The sequence below is a fragment of the Semicossyphus pulcher genome, unplaced genomic scaffold (genome assembly GCF_022749685.1).
Source record: "Semicossyphus pulcher isolate SPU_LCO1_2020_fin unplaced genomic scaffold, fSemPul1.0.p SCAF_18, whole genome shotgun sequence".
Taxonomy (NCBI): Eukaryota; Metazoa; Chordata; class Actinopteri; order Labriformes; family Labridae; genus Semicossyphus; species Semicossyphus pulcher.
Genome location: NW_027211691.1, coordinates 16,221,947 through 16,241,733, shown reverse-complemented (window position 1 = coordinate 16,241,733; position 19,787 = coordinate 16,221,947). Strand labels below are relative to the sequence as shown.

Below are 19,787 nucleotides of genomic sequence, written 5' to 3'. Positions count from 1 at the left end.
CTCCACATCCTGTTATTCATTTAAAAGCACTGTGAATTAAAATAACCTAACAACATACAGTAATATGGGATTTTTTGTATTACATTTGCACATTTGGTGGTAAGAAATTAGGTGGTTACCCTACCTGACTATGAATTGTTGAATGTTACAACTACAGATAGACCGATATAGGGCCGATACCGATACTTAGTAGTTTAGGAGGCCAATAACCGATATTTGGAGCCGATATTCATTTGCAGCAAAAGTGAAAATATTGGAGTCAAAATTTTGAATAATACAAACTCCAACACTTAACTTTGTTTAAATGCCTTTAAGCATATGTTTATTAAACAAACAAACAAAAAGCGCAGGGAGTTCCCAGGGTCAGCAGCATCTCTTATAAAGTTAACTGAAAATTTAAATAAATAAATAACTTCCTGAAGTTTTATAAAGTAAATAAAACAAAGTTAAATAAAATTAGCAAAGAAATGAACTTTTTCTCCTCTCCGCCGTGTGTGTGAGCACTCTGCATGCACAGCTTTCACTGCTGATTGGCTGTTACCCGTGCCATGGCTCTGCGTGTAACCAATCAGAGCTGTGGGTGGGACAATGCTGGAGACAGAGTAGTGACTGCAGACAGAGAGATGCGGCTGCATCAGAGCCAAAATAACCCAGTTTTAAATTGATCTCTTATCGGCCGTCGGATTTTTAAAAAAAAAGGCAGATGCCGATATGCGTCAAAATGCAGAATATCGGTGCCGATAATCGGCCCGGCCGATAATCGGTCTATCCCTAGTTACATCCCTCTCGTAAATTTAACTACACATAAAGAGCTTTGGTTTGGAATCCTTTTACTCTCCTTTAAGATGCAATATCCAATAAACTGTTAAAGAAATAGCGAAAGAATAGCCCTCTCAAAGGCTAAACTTGACTTACCAAGACATGCCACACGTTCTCATTGGCTCTTTCAGAGCTGCAGAACCGAACACTCGCGCCCGCGCGCCAGCAGACCCTGACCTCCCCACATGTTACTGGGTGTCACCTCCAGTTCCCTCACCCGCTGGGTTTTCGAGTTGTACACTTCACGTTTGACCGATTTCTACCACGTTGGCTTTTAGGAGGTCTTTTAGCAAGTCACTTTCTTTGTTCTGGAGAAACAGAGATGTGAGGGCTATTCCAGCTGTGACAGCGCAGAGATGGTGAAGCAAATTTCATGTAAATGAACATGAAATGAGATTAAAGCAGACTGTGTCGCCACTTGATCTCGTGATCATTTAGGCCTGATGTCTGTGCTATAAACACAGCACAGAAGCAGTCATCAGGGGCTTCAAAACAAAGAAGTCAATCTTTGTTGTCCAATTAAATATTGTGTTAATCTCATAAGCCTTTATAGACTTAACAAAGGATGGGCCAGATTATTTACTTAATGAGCAGACATATGCAAATATGTTTCAAACTTTTTGATTTAGAGCTACAAGGTAGGAATTTCAATGTGGTCATTAAAATGCATCTTCTAAACTAATTAGGTCCTTACCTCGTCCTTTTATTTCACAATTGCATTCATAATTGTAAAGCCTTAACCGTTGATAAAATATCTATTAATCATATATGATCATCCTATAATTGCAACTAATAAAAAAATGTGTGTAATGTGGAAATATTTTTTCACTTGGTCAGCGGCCATGCAAACTATCCTTGACTGAAGCATCATGGGAGTCTTACTCACAAGTCTGGTATTTCCTATGGAGAGAATGAAGTCAAAGAAAGGCTCCAGACCAGCCTTCCAGGCAGGGGAGTCCTCTTGAATCTGAAATGTTTTGATAAAACAGATTTGTGTTTACTGTACTGTGTTATTGTCGCCCCCGTGTGACAGCTACATATACTGCATTTTGCACAATTTGGGGGTCCTCAAAGGGAGATTCCTGCACCACAGCATGGTGAATATGTAATGTTATAGTTTATCCTTAGAACTTTAAGTTTCTGCAGTGAAACAATTGCAGTCTTTAGCAATGCTAATTAGCAAGGGTGTGTGCCAAATGCCACCTCTTCATGGGCGGACACCATTAAAGCTGACCACGGTTTTATAAGTTATACTACACTTACAGAATGACTTGACAATCACAACAAAGCATCTGAATTTCGTCTTAGATAAATGCAGCAACAACATCGTTCAAAGGTGGCACAATTTACATGTCAATGAGCTAGAAATGGTTAACCCAGATTCAAAAAATGAGCTGTACGTAAAGGACCCACAGAGGTTTGTCTTAGAACCGTGCAATACGCTACAACGTACCCCGTGGACATGATATCCACGATTAGTTCCCCCGTCCGACAGAAAAGAGCTCTGCGGCAGCCCCATTGCTTTAGCAGTTCCTTAACACTATCACTGACTAAATGTCACTGAGGTAGAGTGATGTTAGAAGACATTACTAAAGGCTATACGGCTGATTGAAACTAGCTTGCGCCAACAGTGGAGGCAGAGTGGCAACAGGCGCTCAAAGGCAAGGCAAAGCTAATAAATAAAGATGCCAGAGCAATCGAGTATGTTCTGCGTTCGATTAGCCGTTCTTGGTGGGTTGTTCTACCCGGTTGCCTGCCAACAGATAACGCTAGTGTAGAAATTAAAATCTCATTCATGAAAAAAATGACTGGCAGTGAGAATTAGATTTTTAATATTCCCAGAGAACTCTGTGAACTCTAAAAACTAAGGAAAATGTATAACTGACAAGTCATAATTAAAGAGAAAGATTTAGACCTAAGCAAAAGAGTTTTTTGCATTCAGCAATTTAGAAAGATAAATGACAAAAAAAAAATTAAAACCAAAATTAACACACAGGTTAAATAAACAAACAATTTGTTCAGCTTTTAAAAATTGTGACTGTAACAACTCCAAGGAGAAAAAGTAGATCTGGGAACACCTTTCCAGGGTTTGGAACCCGCAGATAAAGTACGCATATACTGTTGTAGTTTTCTGACGGGACCTGAACTTATATCTTAATATATTTTGTTTTGTTTTTTTCTCTTTTGGCTGTTAATATTTTATCTTCACTTTGCTTTCTTGTAATGTGTTTCTTTGCTATTGTTGTCTTTTGTAAAGCACTTTGAAGTGTCTCGTTAATGAAATGTGCTGTGCTATAAATAAACTTGCCGTGCCTTATTCTGAACTCTAGCCTTCCTTTGGTCGCTAACATAAGCAAACAGAAACGTAGAAACTCGAATTAGCACATAAACTTATCTTAGACCAATACAAAAGAAAGTAAGCATTTTACATAATGCTACATTAAGATGAAGTTAATATTGAACATGCTCAATATCATTAATTGAGTGACAAGATATTGAAAGAGCTAGTACTGACTGCCCTCTCATCTGGACAAATCCTTGTGCGTTTTAATACAGCCCTTAAACCCAAGATAAAGGTTTTAGTCACCCAACACCACCTAAATCAATCATACCACAAAGCATCATCAAAATAACAATAAATGTATTGCACTTTTGTTGTAGGCTGAGATACAGGCGTACAGTGTCTTACAAAAAGGACTTTTACTTGTTCATTTTTAAGCTACACTACATGAGTAGAAACATCACACAAAAAAGAAAAAGGATGGTGGAACGTGTTGTTCTTTCCACTGGTAGTTGATCAGTTAAAACACTTATCTGTAGGAAAATGTGTGTTTGACTCTCGCTCTTTACAGGTGGCCTGGTTGAACTCGCCTGCGAGTAGATGCACCTGCTCTTTTCCCCACCAAGATAACAAATATGAGCTCTTGTTTCAGAGTTTCTTTAATCCAACTGAAAATAAATAAGAATAAATAAATACCATAAATAATAAATAAATGCATTGCCTTTGATTTTAAGACTCTGGGTTTGAGAGATTTCGGTGGTTGCAAACTACCTGTAAAGAAATCTAACACCTTCCAAACATGCTGCCAATTCCTCATCAAAACAAGACGTGGTCTGGAATACATTCAGGAATTATCCCCCTGGATTGTTGATGTTGGCAGGTAACTTACTGGTTGCCCAACGCTTTCTGAAGGTCTCAGGTGTATATAAATAGTTAACCACAGACTGCCACTGTTCCTAACTGCTCCAAGATGATTGGGCTTGTGGCTTTCCTGTCCTGCATTGGTAAGAAATACATCAAAACAATCTACGAAAGACATTTTTAATTCTGTTAGTGATTGTGTGAATATAAAAACACTGTCACCACCGTGCTCTCTGTGTATGTTTATTTGTCCATCAAAGGCTTGATTTGGGCTGAGACGCCCTTCAACCACAGAGTGCACAATGAGAGGGTCATTGGAGGCAGCAATGCTAAACCCAACACCTGGAAATGGCAGGTAACGTGCACAAGCTCCTGACTCTCTGCACTGGTGTTGCTGTGTTCATTTTAAATATTCAACATGTTAATTCTTTTTTAGTGCTTTGGATTTTTTTGTATTTCTTATTGAGCAAAGAGCTTCAAAATTAGCGCATATTTGGTTTCTGTTTCTTTTTCTCTCAGATTTCTCTCCAGTATGATTCCTACAACGATGGCTCCTTCTACCACCTGTGTGGAGGCTCCATCATTGACAGTCTGCACATCATGACTGCAGCCCACTGTATTCTCAGGTTGGCTATAGATGCTCTTAAATGGCATCAATATACACCAACTATTTGTACTTGTGAAAAATTAATGTCAAACTCACTGCACTAAATATTATAAAGTAAACCTCGTCTGTTATGTTTCCTTCCTCCCTCTCAGTACGGATCCCAGTGGGTACCGTGTCGTTGCCGGAGAGTATAACCTGTACGAGTACGAGGGCAGTGAGCAGTTCATCCGCGTTTCAACTATCTACATCCATCCTGGCTGGACTGGAGACCTGGGAAATGGGTAAAAAAAAAAACACAAGTCAGACAAATCCTCTGAATTTAGGTCAAATTTTAAAAGGCTGTTGAAAAACACACCATATTGACAGGGAATAGTTTCAGGGTGGAGGCATCACATGTAAACAGAATAAACAATCAAAATTTGCAGATTTTTTGGAGATAATAAAATTAAAGTATCAAGTATTGTTGTTTTCTGTTGTTTTTCAGCAATGACATTGCTATCATGAGACTGGCTGATCCTGTGTATGACAACGGCTACGTGGCTATCGCCGAGCTCCCCTATCCTGAAGAGGAGCTGCCTCATACCTTCACCTGTCAAATCACCGGCTGGGGACTTTTGGACTGTAAGGAAACACACACAATCACACACACACTATATGTGCACTATTAATGCACATCAAAAAACCCTGCACGCTGTCTTCCCTCTTTTCACAGTTTACGGAAGCACCCCTGAAGTCCTGCAGGTGGCTCCCATCAACGTGGTGGAGCACAAAGTCTGCTCCCAGCATGAGTGGTGGGGCTCCCTTGCTCGGGACACCATGGTGTGTGCCGGAGGTGACGGAGTCATCTCAGGTTGCCAGGTACAGCAAACACACGTGTCTCTGCTTAATGCAGGGCAGCTTTGTCCTGAAACCATTTTTTCTCAACCCTGTTCAAACATCTAGGCACATTTTTGCATTTCTCTCCAAAGCTAACAACCCTGTAACATTAGAGGCACAACTCTTGTTTGGCTTCATATTTACGGTCTCATTTTCCAAAATAAATAAGTTAGAAAAACACTTTTTTTATTCCCTTTAATCTCAAGAACATAACCACTGATGCTCCTACAAATAGCGACTTATATCCTTATCAAAGGTCATTCTGACAACTTTGCCAGCAATATTATTAGTTATCCTCGCCATCTAGCAGACACTTGGCTAACTTGAGGCTGTATTGTAGAGGCTAAGTAAGAGGTTATGTCCTCAGACAGAACTCAAGCTCTGACATTTCTATGTGCGCTGACGTTATTGATCATGCTCTCCGCGCATGGGAGATGACGTCACCTCGTAAACCGTTTTTTTTTAGCGGTCGTAAATTAGCATTTTTCGCTAACTCTGGCCGTGGGCCCGGTCCCTATTAAACAAACAAACAAATAGTTACATACATTTTGTCTGTATGTAATGCTACCTGTCACAGGGCGACTCCGGAGGTCCTCTGAACTGCTTCACCAACGGAGCCTGGAGGGTCCACGGTGTCGTCAGTTACGGTCCCGCTGGAATGTGCAACCAATGGAAGAAACCCACCGTCTTCACCAGAGTCTCCGTCTTCGAGGACTGGATCTTCTCAGTAAGCCCAACATGTCATTCAGAAAATGTCACCATACTTTGTTTGCAAATTTCATGTGCCTAATTTTTCTTTGTATTTTTTCAGGTCATCAGATAAAAAGTGGAAAAGTGTCAAATGGAACCACTGAAATAAAGTAAACATGCATCTCATTTATTTGTGTATTCTCTTGTAGTTCCTAATATAACCAAAGGGTGGCAGCATATCTTCTCGTGTAACCTAATACTAGGCAGCTCCTGGCTTTGATGTGTTTATTGGCACTCTTCTACTTTCTCAGAAATGTGTTGCTGTTTGTACGAATTTATTCATGCTTAATACAACCAGTTAGTAGAAATGTGGCCACATGTAAAGGGTGACTGGGCAAATGGTGACAGTACTGATCTTGGATTGAAATTCTTTTGGATGTTTTGAACCAAACACCAAAGGGATTTTGGGCTAAAAAGGCGTCAGTGGCAGTGTGGTGGGTAGGTAAACGCTTTAGACAGAATCAAAGAAAACTTTAAAGAACAAGAACCTACAACATGAACGTAAGTCTTGACAACCTAATTGGCAAAATATAAGTCATATGCAGTCATTGGCTTGTCTGGAATTTCTCTCCATATGTTTGTGGTTGTAGTCAGGAGGCTTTAGCATGACATCATGGTGTTTTTCTACGAACCATGGAGACCAGAAGCCGCATATGAACTCCTGTGGTTTGCATGAAAAAACACACAAAAGGAATGTCAATTCTTATAATTTGGTTGTGAAATGCGAACTGCCTTTGATAATATAGAACCTTTTTAATAGGTTAATGTGTAAACCCATTGAAAAATTTCCAGTAAGGAAGCCCAGACGATGCAAAATATGCTTAAGATAAATCAAAGGAACTGTGTGGGCATACTTGCTTATCAGCTATGAAAAGTTCACTTTCACAAACAACAGAGTCAAGCATTTAGAAAATGTTTTTTTTTATTATTATTTGGAGGGACAGGCTGTCAAAATGGCTTAGATGAAAGAAACTGTTTTTGAACAGCAGGTTAAAGTGTGAATATGTAAAAAATAAAGCAGCTTTGTTTGCTCTGCAGGACCATTCAAGCAGAAATATGTACAACACAAAAGGCAAAAAAGTAAGACACGTTCTTTGAAAATAAAATTTAAAAAAGCTGTACTGTAATACATTACATTGATAAACACTCACTGTTGCCATTTCTTCATGAGAATTGATGTTTTTGTACAAGAGAAACAAACGCTTGCTTGCAGAAATCAGTGCCCTCTTCATGGCATAAGAACATGTATCGGATGGATTTCAACGTAATCAAAAAGGCAAAAAGCGAATAATACATTTCTGATGTGCACGCTGCACTTTTCAAAGTATACAATTAATCAGAACAAGTTTTAACAAACAGGACCTGCATGCATAATTTCTAAAGGGTCCAGAAAGGCTGCAGAAACAGCTGTAGAAAGGGTGAGATATGTACATCAACTCTCTAGTGTCCTCAACTGTTCACACAGGCGACATCACCTTTGATAGGTCTTGTTCTAGAATTAATGAGGCAACTCTTCAATTTTCAGGGTTTTATGTGTGATAAAAACTGTATAATATATGCAGTTTTTATCCACAAAAACCCTTTTACATGTGTGTTTTATAACATAGTGTAACCCGAGTCACAGACTTCCAAAAAATTCAGAATACAATCAAATTGATCTTTGCAATTTACTTAGTTTTAGTGGCATTTCATGAAGATATCAAACCATAAGACTGCCTATGAAAAATACCTCTGAATGCTAGAGAGTAATTACCTTCATAAGTAGACATTTCTCTATAATTCATATATTACAAAGGTTGTCCCAGATTGAAAATTACTCATTTTACTCTCTTAATAAAATATTCAATTTGTCAGTGATTAGAATTCTTTTTCCAACCTACATAAATTAGTTACAAAATATTAGTGTAATTTTCTATGGTTACATTATAGGCAGCGATACAATAGACCCATCATTTAGTTTCAGTGATTCGGGAGATTCCACAGTTTTCAGTCCCAAAAGCTTAAATGGAAGCACTGTGCGCACGCCGTCGGCAGGCATGGCTCCCCCTGATAAGCAGGCACATCCAGTAAACTTCACAACACCCCATTTTTATTGCCAAAATGTCTTAAATTAAATAACTAAATGAAATGATGACATAATAATTTACCGAAAGAAAAAAAAAGTTAATGTATAAGAGTAAAGATATTAAATACTTTCTGATGGACTTGTGGTCCCGTTTCCTGTATCATCGCCTTGATGTGATATGGAAAAGAAGGAAGGAAGATTGCACTTTCAGGTGAAAATATCAAACCACAGTGCTTCTTGAGTGAAAGTAGGCTTTATCTGAAATAAATAAAATAAAATCATAAAAGGAAATAATTTAAAACAAGAGTAATAAAGACAACACAGCTACAGCTTTTGATGGTTTGAGCGTTATTACCTGTTACCCAGCTCATAAATAAGGAACTCCATAATTTAGCGTTGAACTGTTGAATCGATCCCATACAACCAAAACAATGCCTATTCATACATAACTATTTTTCACAGATAAAGTGCTGATCGAGGAGCTTTTTTAAAGAGGGATTTTTTTGTACCATATAAGACCCTTGGAGGAGAAAGAGTCCGCTAGATTCATGAGCGGGTCTATGTTGGGTTTTCATAAGAAGGCCATCACAGCAATGGTCACCAAACATTGCCTCCAAAAGCTAGAAAGCTAGAAAAAAATCCCTGAGGTGCACATTCCGCTGTGTTGAGATTCCCAACCTGGCCCCTGGATAGGGTTGATTCCTGTTTAGCATAAAGGTTGGTGATCTTGGTTTGGTTAAAAGAGCTTTCTTAGGAATTGAGAGCCATCATTGGTTTTAAACGGGCCTGGTCAAATTTATATCTTCACTTTTAACAATAGCTGCCATCTCACACAGCAATAATCCCACACTGCTTTGCTAACGTTTTGAAGGCAAGTCTGGAATTTGAACATTTATTTAGGCAAGAGGGAAATCACAGCTTCCTCAACTTCTTATGTGCATGTTCTCCAAAAAACCCCTCTCCTTTTTTTTTTTGCACATTTTTGTCAAACTTTCACAGACTCCATCACAGACAATTTCATGGCTTCCTCCAACAGCTGATTGTCCGTAAATGTGGCGGGGGGTTCTGGGACGGATTCTGAAAGGCCGATGAGCGACTCCAGGAGGCAGGTCCCTGGGTCGCTCACCGGAGGGAGACTTGGGTAACTAGGCAGCTGGAACTGAAAGAAGTTGTCCATGTGTTCGTACTCCTTGAGGGAGTTGTAGAGCGAGCTGGGTCCCAAGCAGGGGAATCCGTCGAAGAACTCCAAGTCGGACTCCGATGAGAGGCTAAGGTCCATGTTGTAGCTTGCAGAGCGGTCGACGGTGGGTGACGGCGTGCGTGGGACATTACTGCTATGAAAAAGGGCGTTTCCCTGGTTGGCGTTCTCGTCTAAAAGTTCTGAGATGGCCATTGCTCGATTGTCCATGTGATCGTCCAACAATGCAGCGTCTATATTGTCATTCTCGTCCGCGAAATCCACCATGCTGAAGCTACTAAAGGCCTCTGTAGATGGCTGCTGCTGCTGTTCTTGCCGTTGATCTAAGCAGGAAATGTCTCTATGTTCCCCGTCTCTGCTACTTCTCGAACAGTTCTCTGAGTCGCTGAAACTGAGAATGCGGCTCAAGCCTTTCTCGTCGACATCCAGCTGGGTTCGATTCTCACACAAGCCCTCGCCCACCTCCGAGTACTCGCTCTGACCTGATGAGTCTGAGTCTGTCATGTCGCTGCTGCAGCTGTTCTCCCCGGCTGCGGCGTGTTCGGAGCTAAAGGGAAAAGAGGGCACTGCTGGTAAGGTGTTGGCCCCTGTCATGTTGTCCTCCTCCTCCTCCTCAGTGCTTGACTGCTCCTCAAGCCTCTTCTCCAGCTCCAGCTTCATGATGGTGTGGATGTAATGCGTCTGTACCCTGGTGGAGTTGAACTCGATGCGACCCTCGATGTTTCCACAGCCATCCTTGGTGCAGCCGCATGGGAAAGAGGAATGATCCATCTGTGAGAAGCAGAAAGAAGTTTTTAAATTCCAGTGAAATATGGATAAAAAAGAAAAGACACCTGTCTGTGAATGCTTTCTTGTTGAACCTCTTCTCATCTCTTACCTGACATTTGATTCCCGCCAGGTGGCAGCTACACGTCTCAGGCTCGCAGAAGCCTTGACAGTCGCAACCGCAGTTCTCCCTGGAGATCCTTAGGTCGTGCAGCTGCCTCTTCTCCTCCTTGTCAATCTTCTTCACACCGGCTTCTTTGAGAAGAGCATAGCGCCGTTTGGGCGGGAAAGGCTGGAGGAAGGAGCCCTCATCCAAGTTGGCCCCGCTGATGTCGATATCCTGCTCGGGGATGTCGTCCACCGTTAGGCGCTCTGCTTCCTCGTTCTCTTGAGTTCCATTCTTGGTCAGCTGGAGAGAAAAGGGCATCAAATGAGTTATTGTTGCATGGAATTTGTGCCTCATCATTTCAAGATTTTCACAAATTATCCAACACACTTTGGCGCAACTTTGCTCACCTTCAGTTTGAGAGCCTCCAGCTTCTCCTCCCTGAGTCTGTTGAGGAGCTTTTCCTGCCGTAGGAGCCGTTGCTCCACGGCAAACTCAGCGAGCGTGTAAGTTCGGAGGACGCTGTGGCGCTGCATCATTCCTAGAGTGCATCCTCCTCGACTGGGAACACTGGTGAAGCCTTGGCACCGAGGGAAGAAGAACACTGTCACCTGGTCGAAGGTCACGTTGCCCCGTCGTGCCCTCTTGGATTTCTTAAGGATGGATGTTGCTGTGGATGAAGAAAGAGGAGATTTAGAATGAGGAGATTGTTGTTTTAAACAGGGTATTGGTGCAATCTTTAGAATCGCCTCAATTGCATTCATATGCCACTAGATGGTATAATTCTCCACAGTTTAAGGTCTTCCAACCCTGCTGCACAGACTGTAAAAGGACACCCCTCTGATTCATTGCCCTACTCTTCAACCAAGCCTTATCATGTACCCAATTAAAAGACGCTGCTAACAGGAGTCCAACACATTTACATCCTGTAAAGTGAAACCTTAACCGCCAAGAATTCCCTCAGCCTCGTTTCGTGTCCTACTGCGCGACACAAACCACCCAGCTCAGGAATTTCCCCTTTGGTGGCCGACACAGCGGAGGAAGCAGAACTGCCAGGATCACACAAACTGGTGAGTAGCTCAGGGCTTCCGGAGGAGTCTTTGGGCGGAAGTGCGGCTCTCAGGACAGGAATAAAAAAAACCTGCCCACCCTGTTTTTCTCTGGAAGCTGCAAATCCCCACAAAGGGTCCAGTAACTCACAGAAGTTAAAGGTCGTTTCTCTGCTAAAACATTCACCCAGACATCTTTCTGTACCCAGACTAATACAATAAAACCATATGGGAATTAAAGTGGAACCATATGTGGGAACAAGGCCAACAATTATTCCTGCTTTATTATAAATTCCACTTCCTCTTCCCAGGAATATTTAACACAACTTTTGAGCCTCACTTTAAGACAACTTTTTCCTCGTTTAAAGCTACCAGAGCCCAGTGTTGACAGAAAAGGACAATAATACTCCACAGATGTTGGGGAATTCCTTGAAGATCCCATTTTTCCAGCTTTGGCACTTTCTCGGGACACACCTTGAACAGCTGCCAGTGAAAGTTACAGGAGTCAAACAAGGAAATCGGTGTATTTGCTGTGATAATTGAGGCTCAGATGAAGGAAAAGCAACCTTTTACTCCAATGCTACAAACAATAGCCACACTATGTTGTCTAATCTGCCTCTGGGGGTAATAGAGATGAAACAAACTGCCAGTTTCAGCTCCATATCCATCAAATCCAGTCAGGCTTATGACACCTGCAGGAGACAAATGACACCCTCTCTGCTGCCTCTAAATGGGATAGCTTTGCTCTCTTTTCCTCACAATGGCATGCAACTTTACGTCCAACACAAACACCAGATTTACACTGATCTACTCAATCTGCCTTCTTTTCTTGATAGGCCAACCCCCCTCTTTTTGTATCCCTTCACCCAGCCTCTTTCAGCACCTGTGCTGGGTGCATGCCCAGGCTTCAGACAAGGCTCTGTGTGTTCCCAGCCTTGGCAACTTGCCATGCTTTTCTCCTCCTGGCTCGCCGCCCCACCATCCTGGAAACCTCACAACTGTTTGCCCTTCTCCCCCTACAATCCCTCTCCAACCCGACCGGTCCTCTAAAGGCCATGAGACGCACCCCAGGTCCAGACAGAAACACCCTGAACCTGCTCGACACACATCTGTAAACGGAAAGGTGGTGCTTATTTCTGTCTGCAAGGCTTAGGGACGAAGGTGGAGACCCAGCCAAGGTGAGCAGCCACTGCATAACGAGATTAGCCATTTCTCAGCTTTAGGGCATGAAATCAAACGGGGTATTCATTGCAGAAGTCTGAAATCATTTCTGTGAAATGTTTCATGCCCTGCCAGCTGCCTAAATTCCTTAACTCTCCTCCATTTTTATGGGTTTGTTATTGGAGCCCTCTGCAGAGCAGTAAAGACAAGGCGAGGGAGTGCGTTAAAAAGCATGTACCATCAGCTCTTTCTATGATCTATCGTCTCAGGAAGAGGACACTCACTGTTGAAATGTGTTGCCGGGGAGCTGGGGTTGCTGGGAGTGGAATCGAGGGTGTCAGAGTAGCAGCTCTCCCCCTCCGAGTCCCAGCCCGAGCAGGCGGAGGAGAGGGAGGAGGGCGAGGAGTAGCAGGGGTCCTCATCCACCTCCTCAAACTTCCTCTTGAGAAGCCCACTCATGGCGTTAGCGCGAACAATCTGCAAAAAAAAAGAGCATACAGAGGGGTTATTAGCAAATGATTCACACTTATTTTTTGTTATAAAAGCCACATTTCTGGTCATATAACCTAAAACAGTACCAATTGAAACAGGTGATCTGTGTTGCATGGAAGTTCTTATACACACAGGATTTTACAGTGTTGTCGGTACAAGTGAGTCCTGTGCTCGGCCATGTGAGACCGTAGGCAACCAAATCTCGTGCTGCACTCAGCTGAGAGTGGAAATAAGCCACGGCACAGGAAGCAATCAATCAGGCCTATTCACATAAGTCAACAATTACTGGACCCTTCGCCCTCTTCCAGATCCCATCAGCTCAGCAAATGCATTGATTAGAGAGAAGGGGCTGCGCACAGAAGGGACCAAAGCATGTAGACACAGACATTTAATTTCAATCATTCCATTTAGGCAGCCTTCACGAGTCAAATATGCGATCCAAAACCAGGGTAATTCGCAACGTATGCTGTTTAATATAGCCGTTGTAGTAAATGTACAGCCATGCATAGTTGATAGATGTTTTCATATCCAAGTCCTGCATGTGTTCTCAGAGCTCCCGTGAGAGGGGCTGCTGGTTCAGCGATAAAAACAATCAATCCTTTGAGAGAGACAGACAGGCAGGCAGACAGAAAGAGGAGAAAAAAATGATCTCCAGTTCATGAGGAAAAAAGGAGTGTCATTTACCCGTCATCTCTAAAAAACTGCTTAATATCAGTGCTGCCTCCTCCATGTATAACCTTTATTGATATCTTTAAATCTGTACAAGTCAGTGAATAATACTCTCATAACTTATCCCGTTTCTTCAGCTTGTTCCAGGAAAAGCAAAAACCCCCCGACATGAAAAATGTTGGATGAGCAGGAAGGTTTACTGCTCGTGGGTTTTACAGTTATGGGACATTAATGCGTCACAAAGCTCTGACAAACAACAGACAATACTCTCCACAACTTCTGGGAGGCGCAAGGCGACGCAACTGCTCGAAAAGATGGGTCATGGTCTCAACTAAAACAAGGAGGGACAGAGGGGTGGAGGGAGGGAGGAAGGAAGCGAGGGGAGAGGGAAGACATGACTGGGCTCAGGTCCAGCGCAGACACTCCCTCCGATGATGTGGAATGGGAAAGGAGGCTTTTACTTTCCCCATAAAAAGATCATTTCACCATCAGACTGTTTACGGTCGGCGCAATCGCAGCCAAATCACTTACAGCTGCTGAAGCTCGAGCGTGTAATGGACGCACTTCAGTTTTTGGGTTATTCTTAGCTTGTGTTCATCCAAATATTTGCTTTGTAGCGCCTATAATTTAGCAAAAATGTTTACAAGGACAGTCACTTTTGCCCTCTTAGTTCCTCTAGATTTTGCAGATGATTGCAGATCTTTAAATTACTTAAATGTACGCCTCAGCCGTATCAATCATTCGAGCAGACACGGCTCAGACACAGACACCACGCTGTCCTGCCAACAAGCTAATTTGTCACCACTAGCTAAAAGAGTCAATGGCAAGGAAACGCCATGCGTAAGAGATCCTCCTAAAGCTTTGGAGGAACTTTAACTCCATGTCTTCGCTGCATGCCGGGATGTTATGCAAGAGTCAGCACTTGAGGAACAGAAAAAAGGAAAACTGAGCAGGTACATAAGGAAGGAGGTCATTTTTTTGCATGCAACAGGGAGCAATTATGCAAAACCAGTGGTGCCTTTTGACAAGGATAAAAGAGGAGTCAGAGTCAAGGGCAGGAGGCAGCACCTTTGTTGCAGCTGTATACGCGGTTATTGTTATTGCTGCCGTCAGATATTGTTGTCCCCAGTGCACATATGATGAATGAATCACCTTGCAATAGGTCAAGCATGCTTTACACGTTCTCTGCAACAAGCAAAAAGGCTTCCTTTTACACAGTGACCACACCAGCGTGCTGACCCGATGAGAAAGTAATCTCCAAATCGCTTTCACAGTTACTAATACTATCACATCATGGGATTTGGGTTGAAACAATTTAGAAACACCTGGATCTGCAGTTGCTATGTGTTAACTGATCAGACAACAAGTGTGTGCTAAAAAACACACACCAAAAAAGAGGAGCACACATGGGTTCACCTTACATTTTTGCCCCCACTCCCCTGTATAAAAAAAATGAAAACAAAGCTGCGAGGCATCCTCGAGGGAGTGCAGAGCGCCAGCTAAGCAAAGTCTTTTTAATTAAAAGCTGCAGTGAGGCAGAAGTGGGAGGAGAAGGAAGAGAGGTGGAGGGGGGCCCGGTGGTGTCAGAACTGGGTCATTGTCTCTTGACTGCAGTCTACCTGACACATTGATTTGTTAATCCTGTTCAACGGGCAGAAACAATGGCGAGAGGTTAATCCTAGCAAAGGGGGGACGGCTTGTAGTCAATCTGGAGCTTTTCAGCCTGCTCAGCCGCTGCACCCACAGAACGAGGCCAAGAGAGCAGGGAGAGCTCATGGGGCAAGGGACTGTGGTAAAAAAGGCAACAATCAAGTGATGACTCATTTGCAATAACAAAAAAAAAAATTGGAGGGATGTGAAGAAAAAAGATAACGGGAGAATTCAGAAAGCAGTGCCTGTTAATGCCTGCCTCTAAACGGAGAATGGATGTGATCGGACAGCCAGGGAGGGAGCACAGCATGTTTTCAACGCACGCTAAATTATGCATCACTGTCATTCCATCAACCGCACACAGGCAGGCAGATAAAGGACGCATCCGCCGAGGTGCTCCCCAGCCAGTTGTCACGGAGTTGGGAAGATAAATCTCTGGCGAGGAGATTTGTCACCAGAAGCACTACACAGCTCAAGTCAGATGCATAACTATGTCAGTCGAATAAGATTATCTTGATACATTCAGCTACAGGCTGTTAGGATGACTTCAGATTGCCAATTCATTCCTATATTATCTGCAGAAAGCTACTCAATCTCTTATGAAATAATTTTAAATTATTCAAACAAATGTTAAAAAGTTACAACTATCACTCCAAGAACATTCAGATGCACGCTATTAACATTACTGAGGCCATATTTGTAACTCAAAGCTAAGTTGCAACAGCTAATGTTAGTATTCAGCCAATTTCTAGCTAACTTTACCTTTAGCTACCTTACAGCTAACTTTACCTTTAGCTACTTTACAGCTTACTTTACCTTAAGCTTCCTTACAGCTCACTTGACCTTTAGCTACTTTACAGCTTACTTTACCTTTAGCTACCTTACAGCTTACTTTACCTTTAGCTACCTTACAGCTAACTTTACCTTTAGCTACCATACATCATTAGCTAGGAGTTTATGCTTTTCTTTCTTATCCTGTAACACGATAAACAGTAATGTTAGCTATTAAGTGCTTGAATGCTAATATTAGCTGTTGTAAGGGCTATCTAACTGTGTCTTTTCAGTTGTTGATCAAGAGAAAGGCTGATATATGTTTTACGGGGGGGATTTGAATTAGTATGTCCAAGAAAATCTAAATCTTGAAATGCCTAAAGGGATATAAATGCTCATAAGCATCCCTGCATATGTCTAGTCATCACCCAGCAGCCTGTTTAAACTGCCCCCATCTGCCCTGCAGCCCAACAGGACAAGTCACAGTTGACTTTGCCCCCGTGCAGTGCCTGTCCAGCCCCTTTGCAGCTGATAACAGTGTGGGAGGGAGCCACAAGTCACACTAAACTCAGCCAGCAGAGAGCGTTTACACGACACACTGACAACCCTGTGCAGTGTCTGAATGACTGACTGACTGAGTTGAGTGCTCATAAAATGTGATAATGATGAGCCTGGGAGTCTTCCCGCGTGTGTGGAAGCGTGTCTGGGCAGGCCGTCCCCCTCCCCTGCAGGCTTCATGGTGCTGCACCTCTCACTTCCAGCTCTGTCACGGAGAAGACGGAGGTAATTGATCAGAGCCATCAAGGTGACGGCTGGGGGAAAACACTGGCTCATTTCTTCAGTTGTTACTCCGAAGCGCTCCACCTGCTGGAACAAAGCTGGGAGAGCTGCTGCTGCTGCTTTCTCCTCTATGAGCCTGTTGTTCCACAGCTCGCTCTGTGTGACTGTGCCACAGAAACATTCTGTTCCTCTGCCTCGACCCGTGTGCACACTGATTCCAAAAAGGAGAGGTAGTGGGAGGAATTGTACAAAACAAATAAATAATGTCATGTCTCCAGGCCGCAGGAATTCCATTCTGGCAGCGCCACTCTTGCTGTAATAGCAGGAGAAGAACACAAGCTCTATCTAACCCAGATGTGTTTTCTACTGCTAACCACTGGAACGTCCTGCTCCCAGGAGGTGGCCGAGCAAGCTACCTTTGCTAGCCACACCTGACAGGGTATTAGCTTGCACATGGACCTCACATGCCCTCAGCTGTCATTAATCTGCTACGCAGGCCAGACTTGAATCGCCAGGTGTTGCCTGCAGGACTCAGACTGTGTACTTTCTTATTTAGCTTAGTTTACTCAATTTGTAAACCAAAAAGGAAGGCTAGGAAGAGAGATACAAAAACATGCAGCTCTGACTGATTAGCATGCATCAGTAACTGTGCAGCGTGTTGAGAAACTCTCAGGAGAAGAATTCCTTTGCATAACATGCAGCTTTAGGCGTGTGTGGAGGAAGGGAGGAAGGAGGTGGTTGTGGGTTCAGGGGTCGTGCTCCAGTCTGGGACACTTGCAGTGAGGAATGCTGGGAGAGGACAAAGCAGATGGGAGCTCACTTCTCCACTGCTGTGTGGGAGACCGTCAGCAGACTCCCTGCACACACACACACACACACACACACCCCCTCCCCTCTCAAGTCTCAAGGCACAAAAGCGTGGGGGCTGTCCTGCGTGACCAAAATGAAGCAGGCACAGACAACCTTGTCTGAACCCTGCACTGCTGCTGCTGCTGCCTCCCTCTCCTCCAGCTGGGGAGACAGATACTGAAAGTGTGTGTGAGCTTCCTGAGGTTGTGAAACATACACTGACTGCAGTACACAGGAAGTGGCTGTCCAGATTATCTGTGCTGTCTGACAGCTGCAGGAAGAGCAAGGTTAGCCGAGTACAGGATCATATGATGGTAGAGTCAAGAATGGCTGAAATTCCACTATATATTGCATAAAGCTCTTGTTGCCTATAGATAAGTTTAGGAAAATGCAACAAACTGGTTAGTTTTTATTTGCTGAGAGAGGCATCAGAGTTTAAAATTAGAGTTAAAATTAAAATTTGTGGTTTAAAAATGGAGAAAAAGAGTTATTCAATACCACTGCACATTCCTGGGAAAGGCATGCCACATGAAAAGCACAGCATACACTGCTGCTGTATTCCCTCTCTGTAAACAAAGGATCATTCAGCTCTCTGTAGCCTAATTCCAGAAAACATGATTCCAAAAAGGATCCGGGTGAGGTCGCGCTAGAGACGATTGAATGGATTCAGTCGCTTCATCAAAAACAGATTGAGTCTGAGGCTCTATAAAAATAAAAGCCTCGGATTATATTCTGAAAAATGCATTAATAACAGCGTCTGATTGGGAACAGAAATCACTCGGAAATTAATCATTCAAAGCCTCACATTTAGTGGTTATAAGCAGGAAATAGAAATGTGACTGTAAGAGTAAAATGCTCAAACAATGAAAGGGCTCCACACCTGTCTTTAAAGCCTAAATTGTTAAAGATCCGCGCGAGGTTTCAAATCAACGATCAATCATTAAATCTGACCAAAACGTGAACATCGCGAGGCCACGAGTTGACCCGATCATTCCTCGTGATTAATGCTAATTCTAATGACAGCAGCCCCTGTCTGTCAGCTGTGTGTGTGTGTATGTATGTGTGTGTGCTCACATGTAGTGCCTTCAGGAGTCGCTCGAGTTACAAGAGGCGCACCAACACCGCTGAGGTGAACAAGAACAACTCCAATACACAAAGCCGACCTCATCAACAGTTCACAGAAAATTAATCCACAGTAGAAAACACACTGTAATGTAAAGTGGTAAAACACTTCTGGTGCGAGATCGGAAGCTTTTAAACCACCTGAATATTCAGTAATCGATACAGAAATCAATAAGTGAATGAAGCGGATTGTTGGAATCTCGCCCAAATCAACAAATCACTTTAATTCGTCGCAGTTATCATATTTAAATCCCCTGTGTGAACGCGACCAGTTTGTTAAAACTCACTTTAGCAATTATTCAAACGTGTAAATATTTACAATAAAGCGCTGAGTTAAACGACTGAACGCAAAGTGTAAAAGAAATCCAGCCAACACAGCGGTGACAACATCTTCTAACACTACAAAACACCACTTAAATGACACAGCAGGGAAAAAGACATTTAAACTATTTGTCTTCCCTCCTGCTCTCAGGTTAAACACATTAAATACGCTGTTCAATAAGCCAACAGCGAACTCTCCATTCTGTTTCTACTCACCACAAATTCGCGTATCCGATCACCATTAGTGACAAAATATCGCTGGGTTTAACAGCCGGGGGGATAATAGTGGAAGTAATCCAAAATGGCACGAAGAAATACCAGCGTTTTAACCCCGCATTCAGGCTCCACAGCTCTCGGTCGCTATTGTCTGTGTGTGTCCGCCGTACGGAGGCTCCGTACCAGCTGAAGCGCTTCCCTTGTCTGTAGCAGACTGCCGAGAAGCGCAGCCTTTTTCGTCAGTGGAAAACTCCCTCCTGGCGTCTCTGGTCTGACGCAGGCGGTGACACAGGGAGGCTGCCCACGCCGCTTCCTGCCTGTCCTCCTCACTCACTCTGCCCCTACTACCTGCATGACAAAATATAGGCTACATATGGTA

General features: G+C 43.1%; 2 protein-coding genes across 2 annotated transcripts; one reads left to right on the top strand and one right to left on the bottom strand.

Moving 5' to 3' along the window:
* Positions 1 to 4,070: 4,070 nt before the first annotated feature.
* On the top strand, positions 4,071 to 6,310 carry LOC138595978 (elastase-1-like). Its single transcript, XM_069667531.1, has 8 exons — positions 4,071 to 4,104; positions 4,222 to 4,316; positions 4,481 to 4,587; positions 4,721 to 4,849; positions 5,053 to 5,189; positions 5,281 to 5,426; positions 6,022 to 6,171; positions 6,256 to 6,310. Exons 1-8 carry the CDS (start codon positions 4,071 to 4,073, stop codon positions 6,265 to 6,267), a joined length of 810 nt encoding a protein of 269 aa, XP_069523632.1. The 3' UTR covers positions 6,268 to 6,310.
* An 808-nt stretch (positions 6,311 to 7,118) lies between these two features.
* Positions 7,119 to 19,602, bottom strand: csrnp1b (cysteine-serine-rich nuclear protein 1b). The gene is made up of 5 exons (XM_069667454.1): positions 19,409 to 19,602; positions 12,823 to 13,015; positions 10,739 to 10,998; positions 10,335 to 10,631; positions 7,119 to 10,228 (listed from the first exon to the last, which is right to left on the bottom strand). Exons 2-5 carry the CDS (start codon positions 12,995 to 12,997, stop codon positions 9,245 to 9,247), a joined length of 1,716 nt encoding a protein of 571 aa, XP_069523555.1. The 5' UTR covers positions 12,998 to 13,015; positions 19,409 to 19,602; the 3' UTR covers positions 7,119 to 9,244.
* Positions 19,603 to 19,787: the final 185 nt, after the last annotated feature.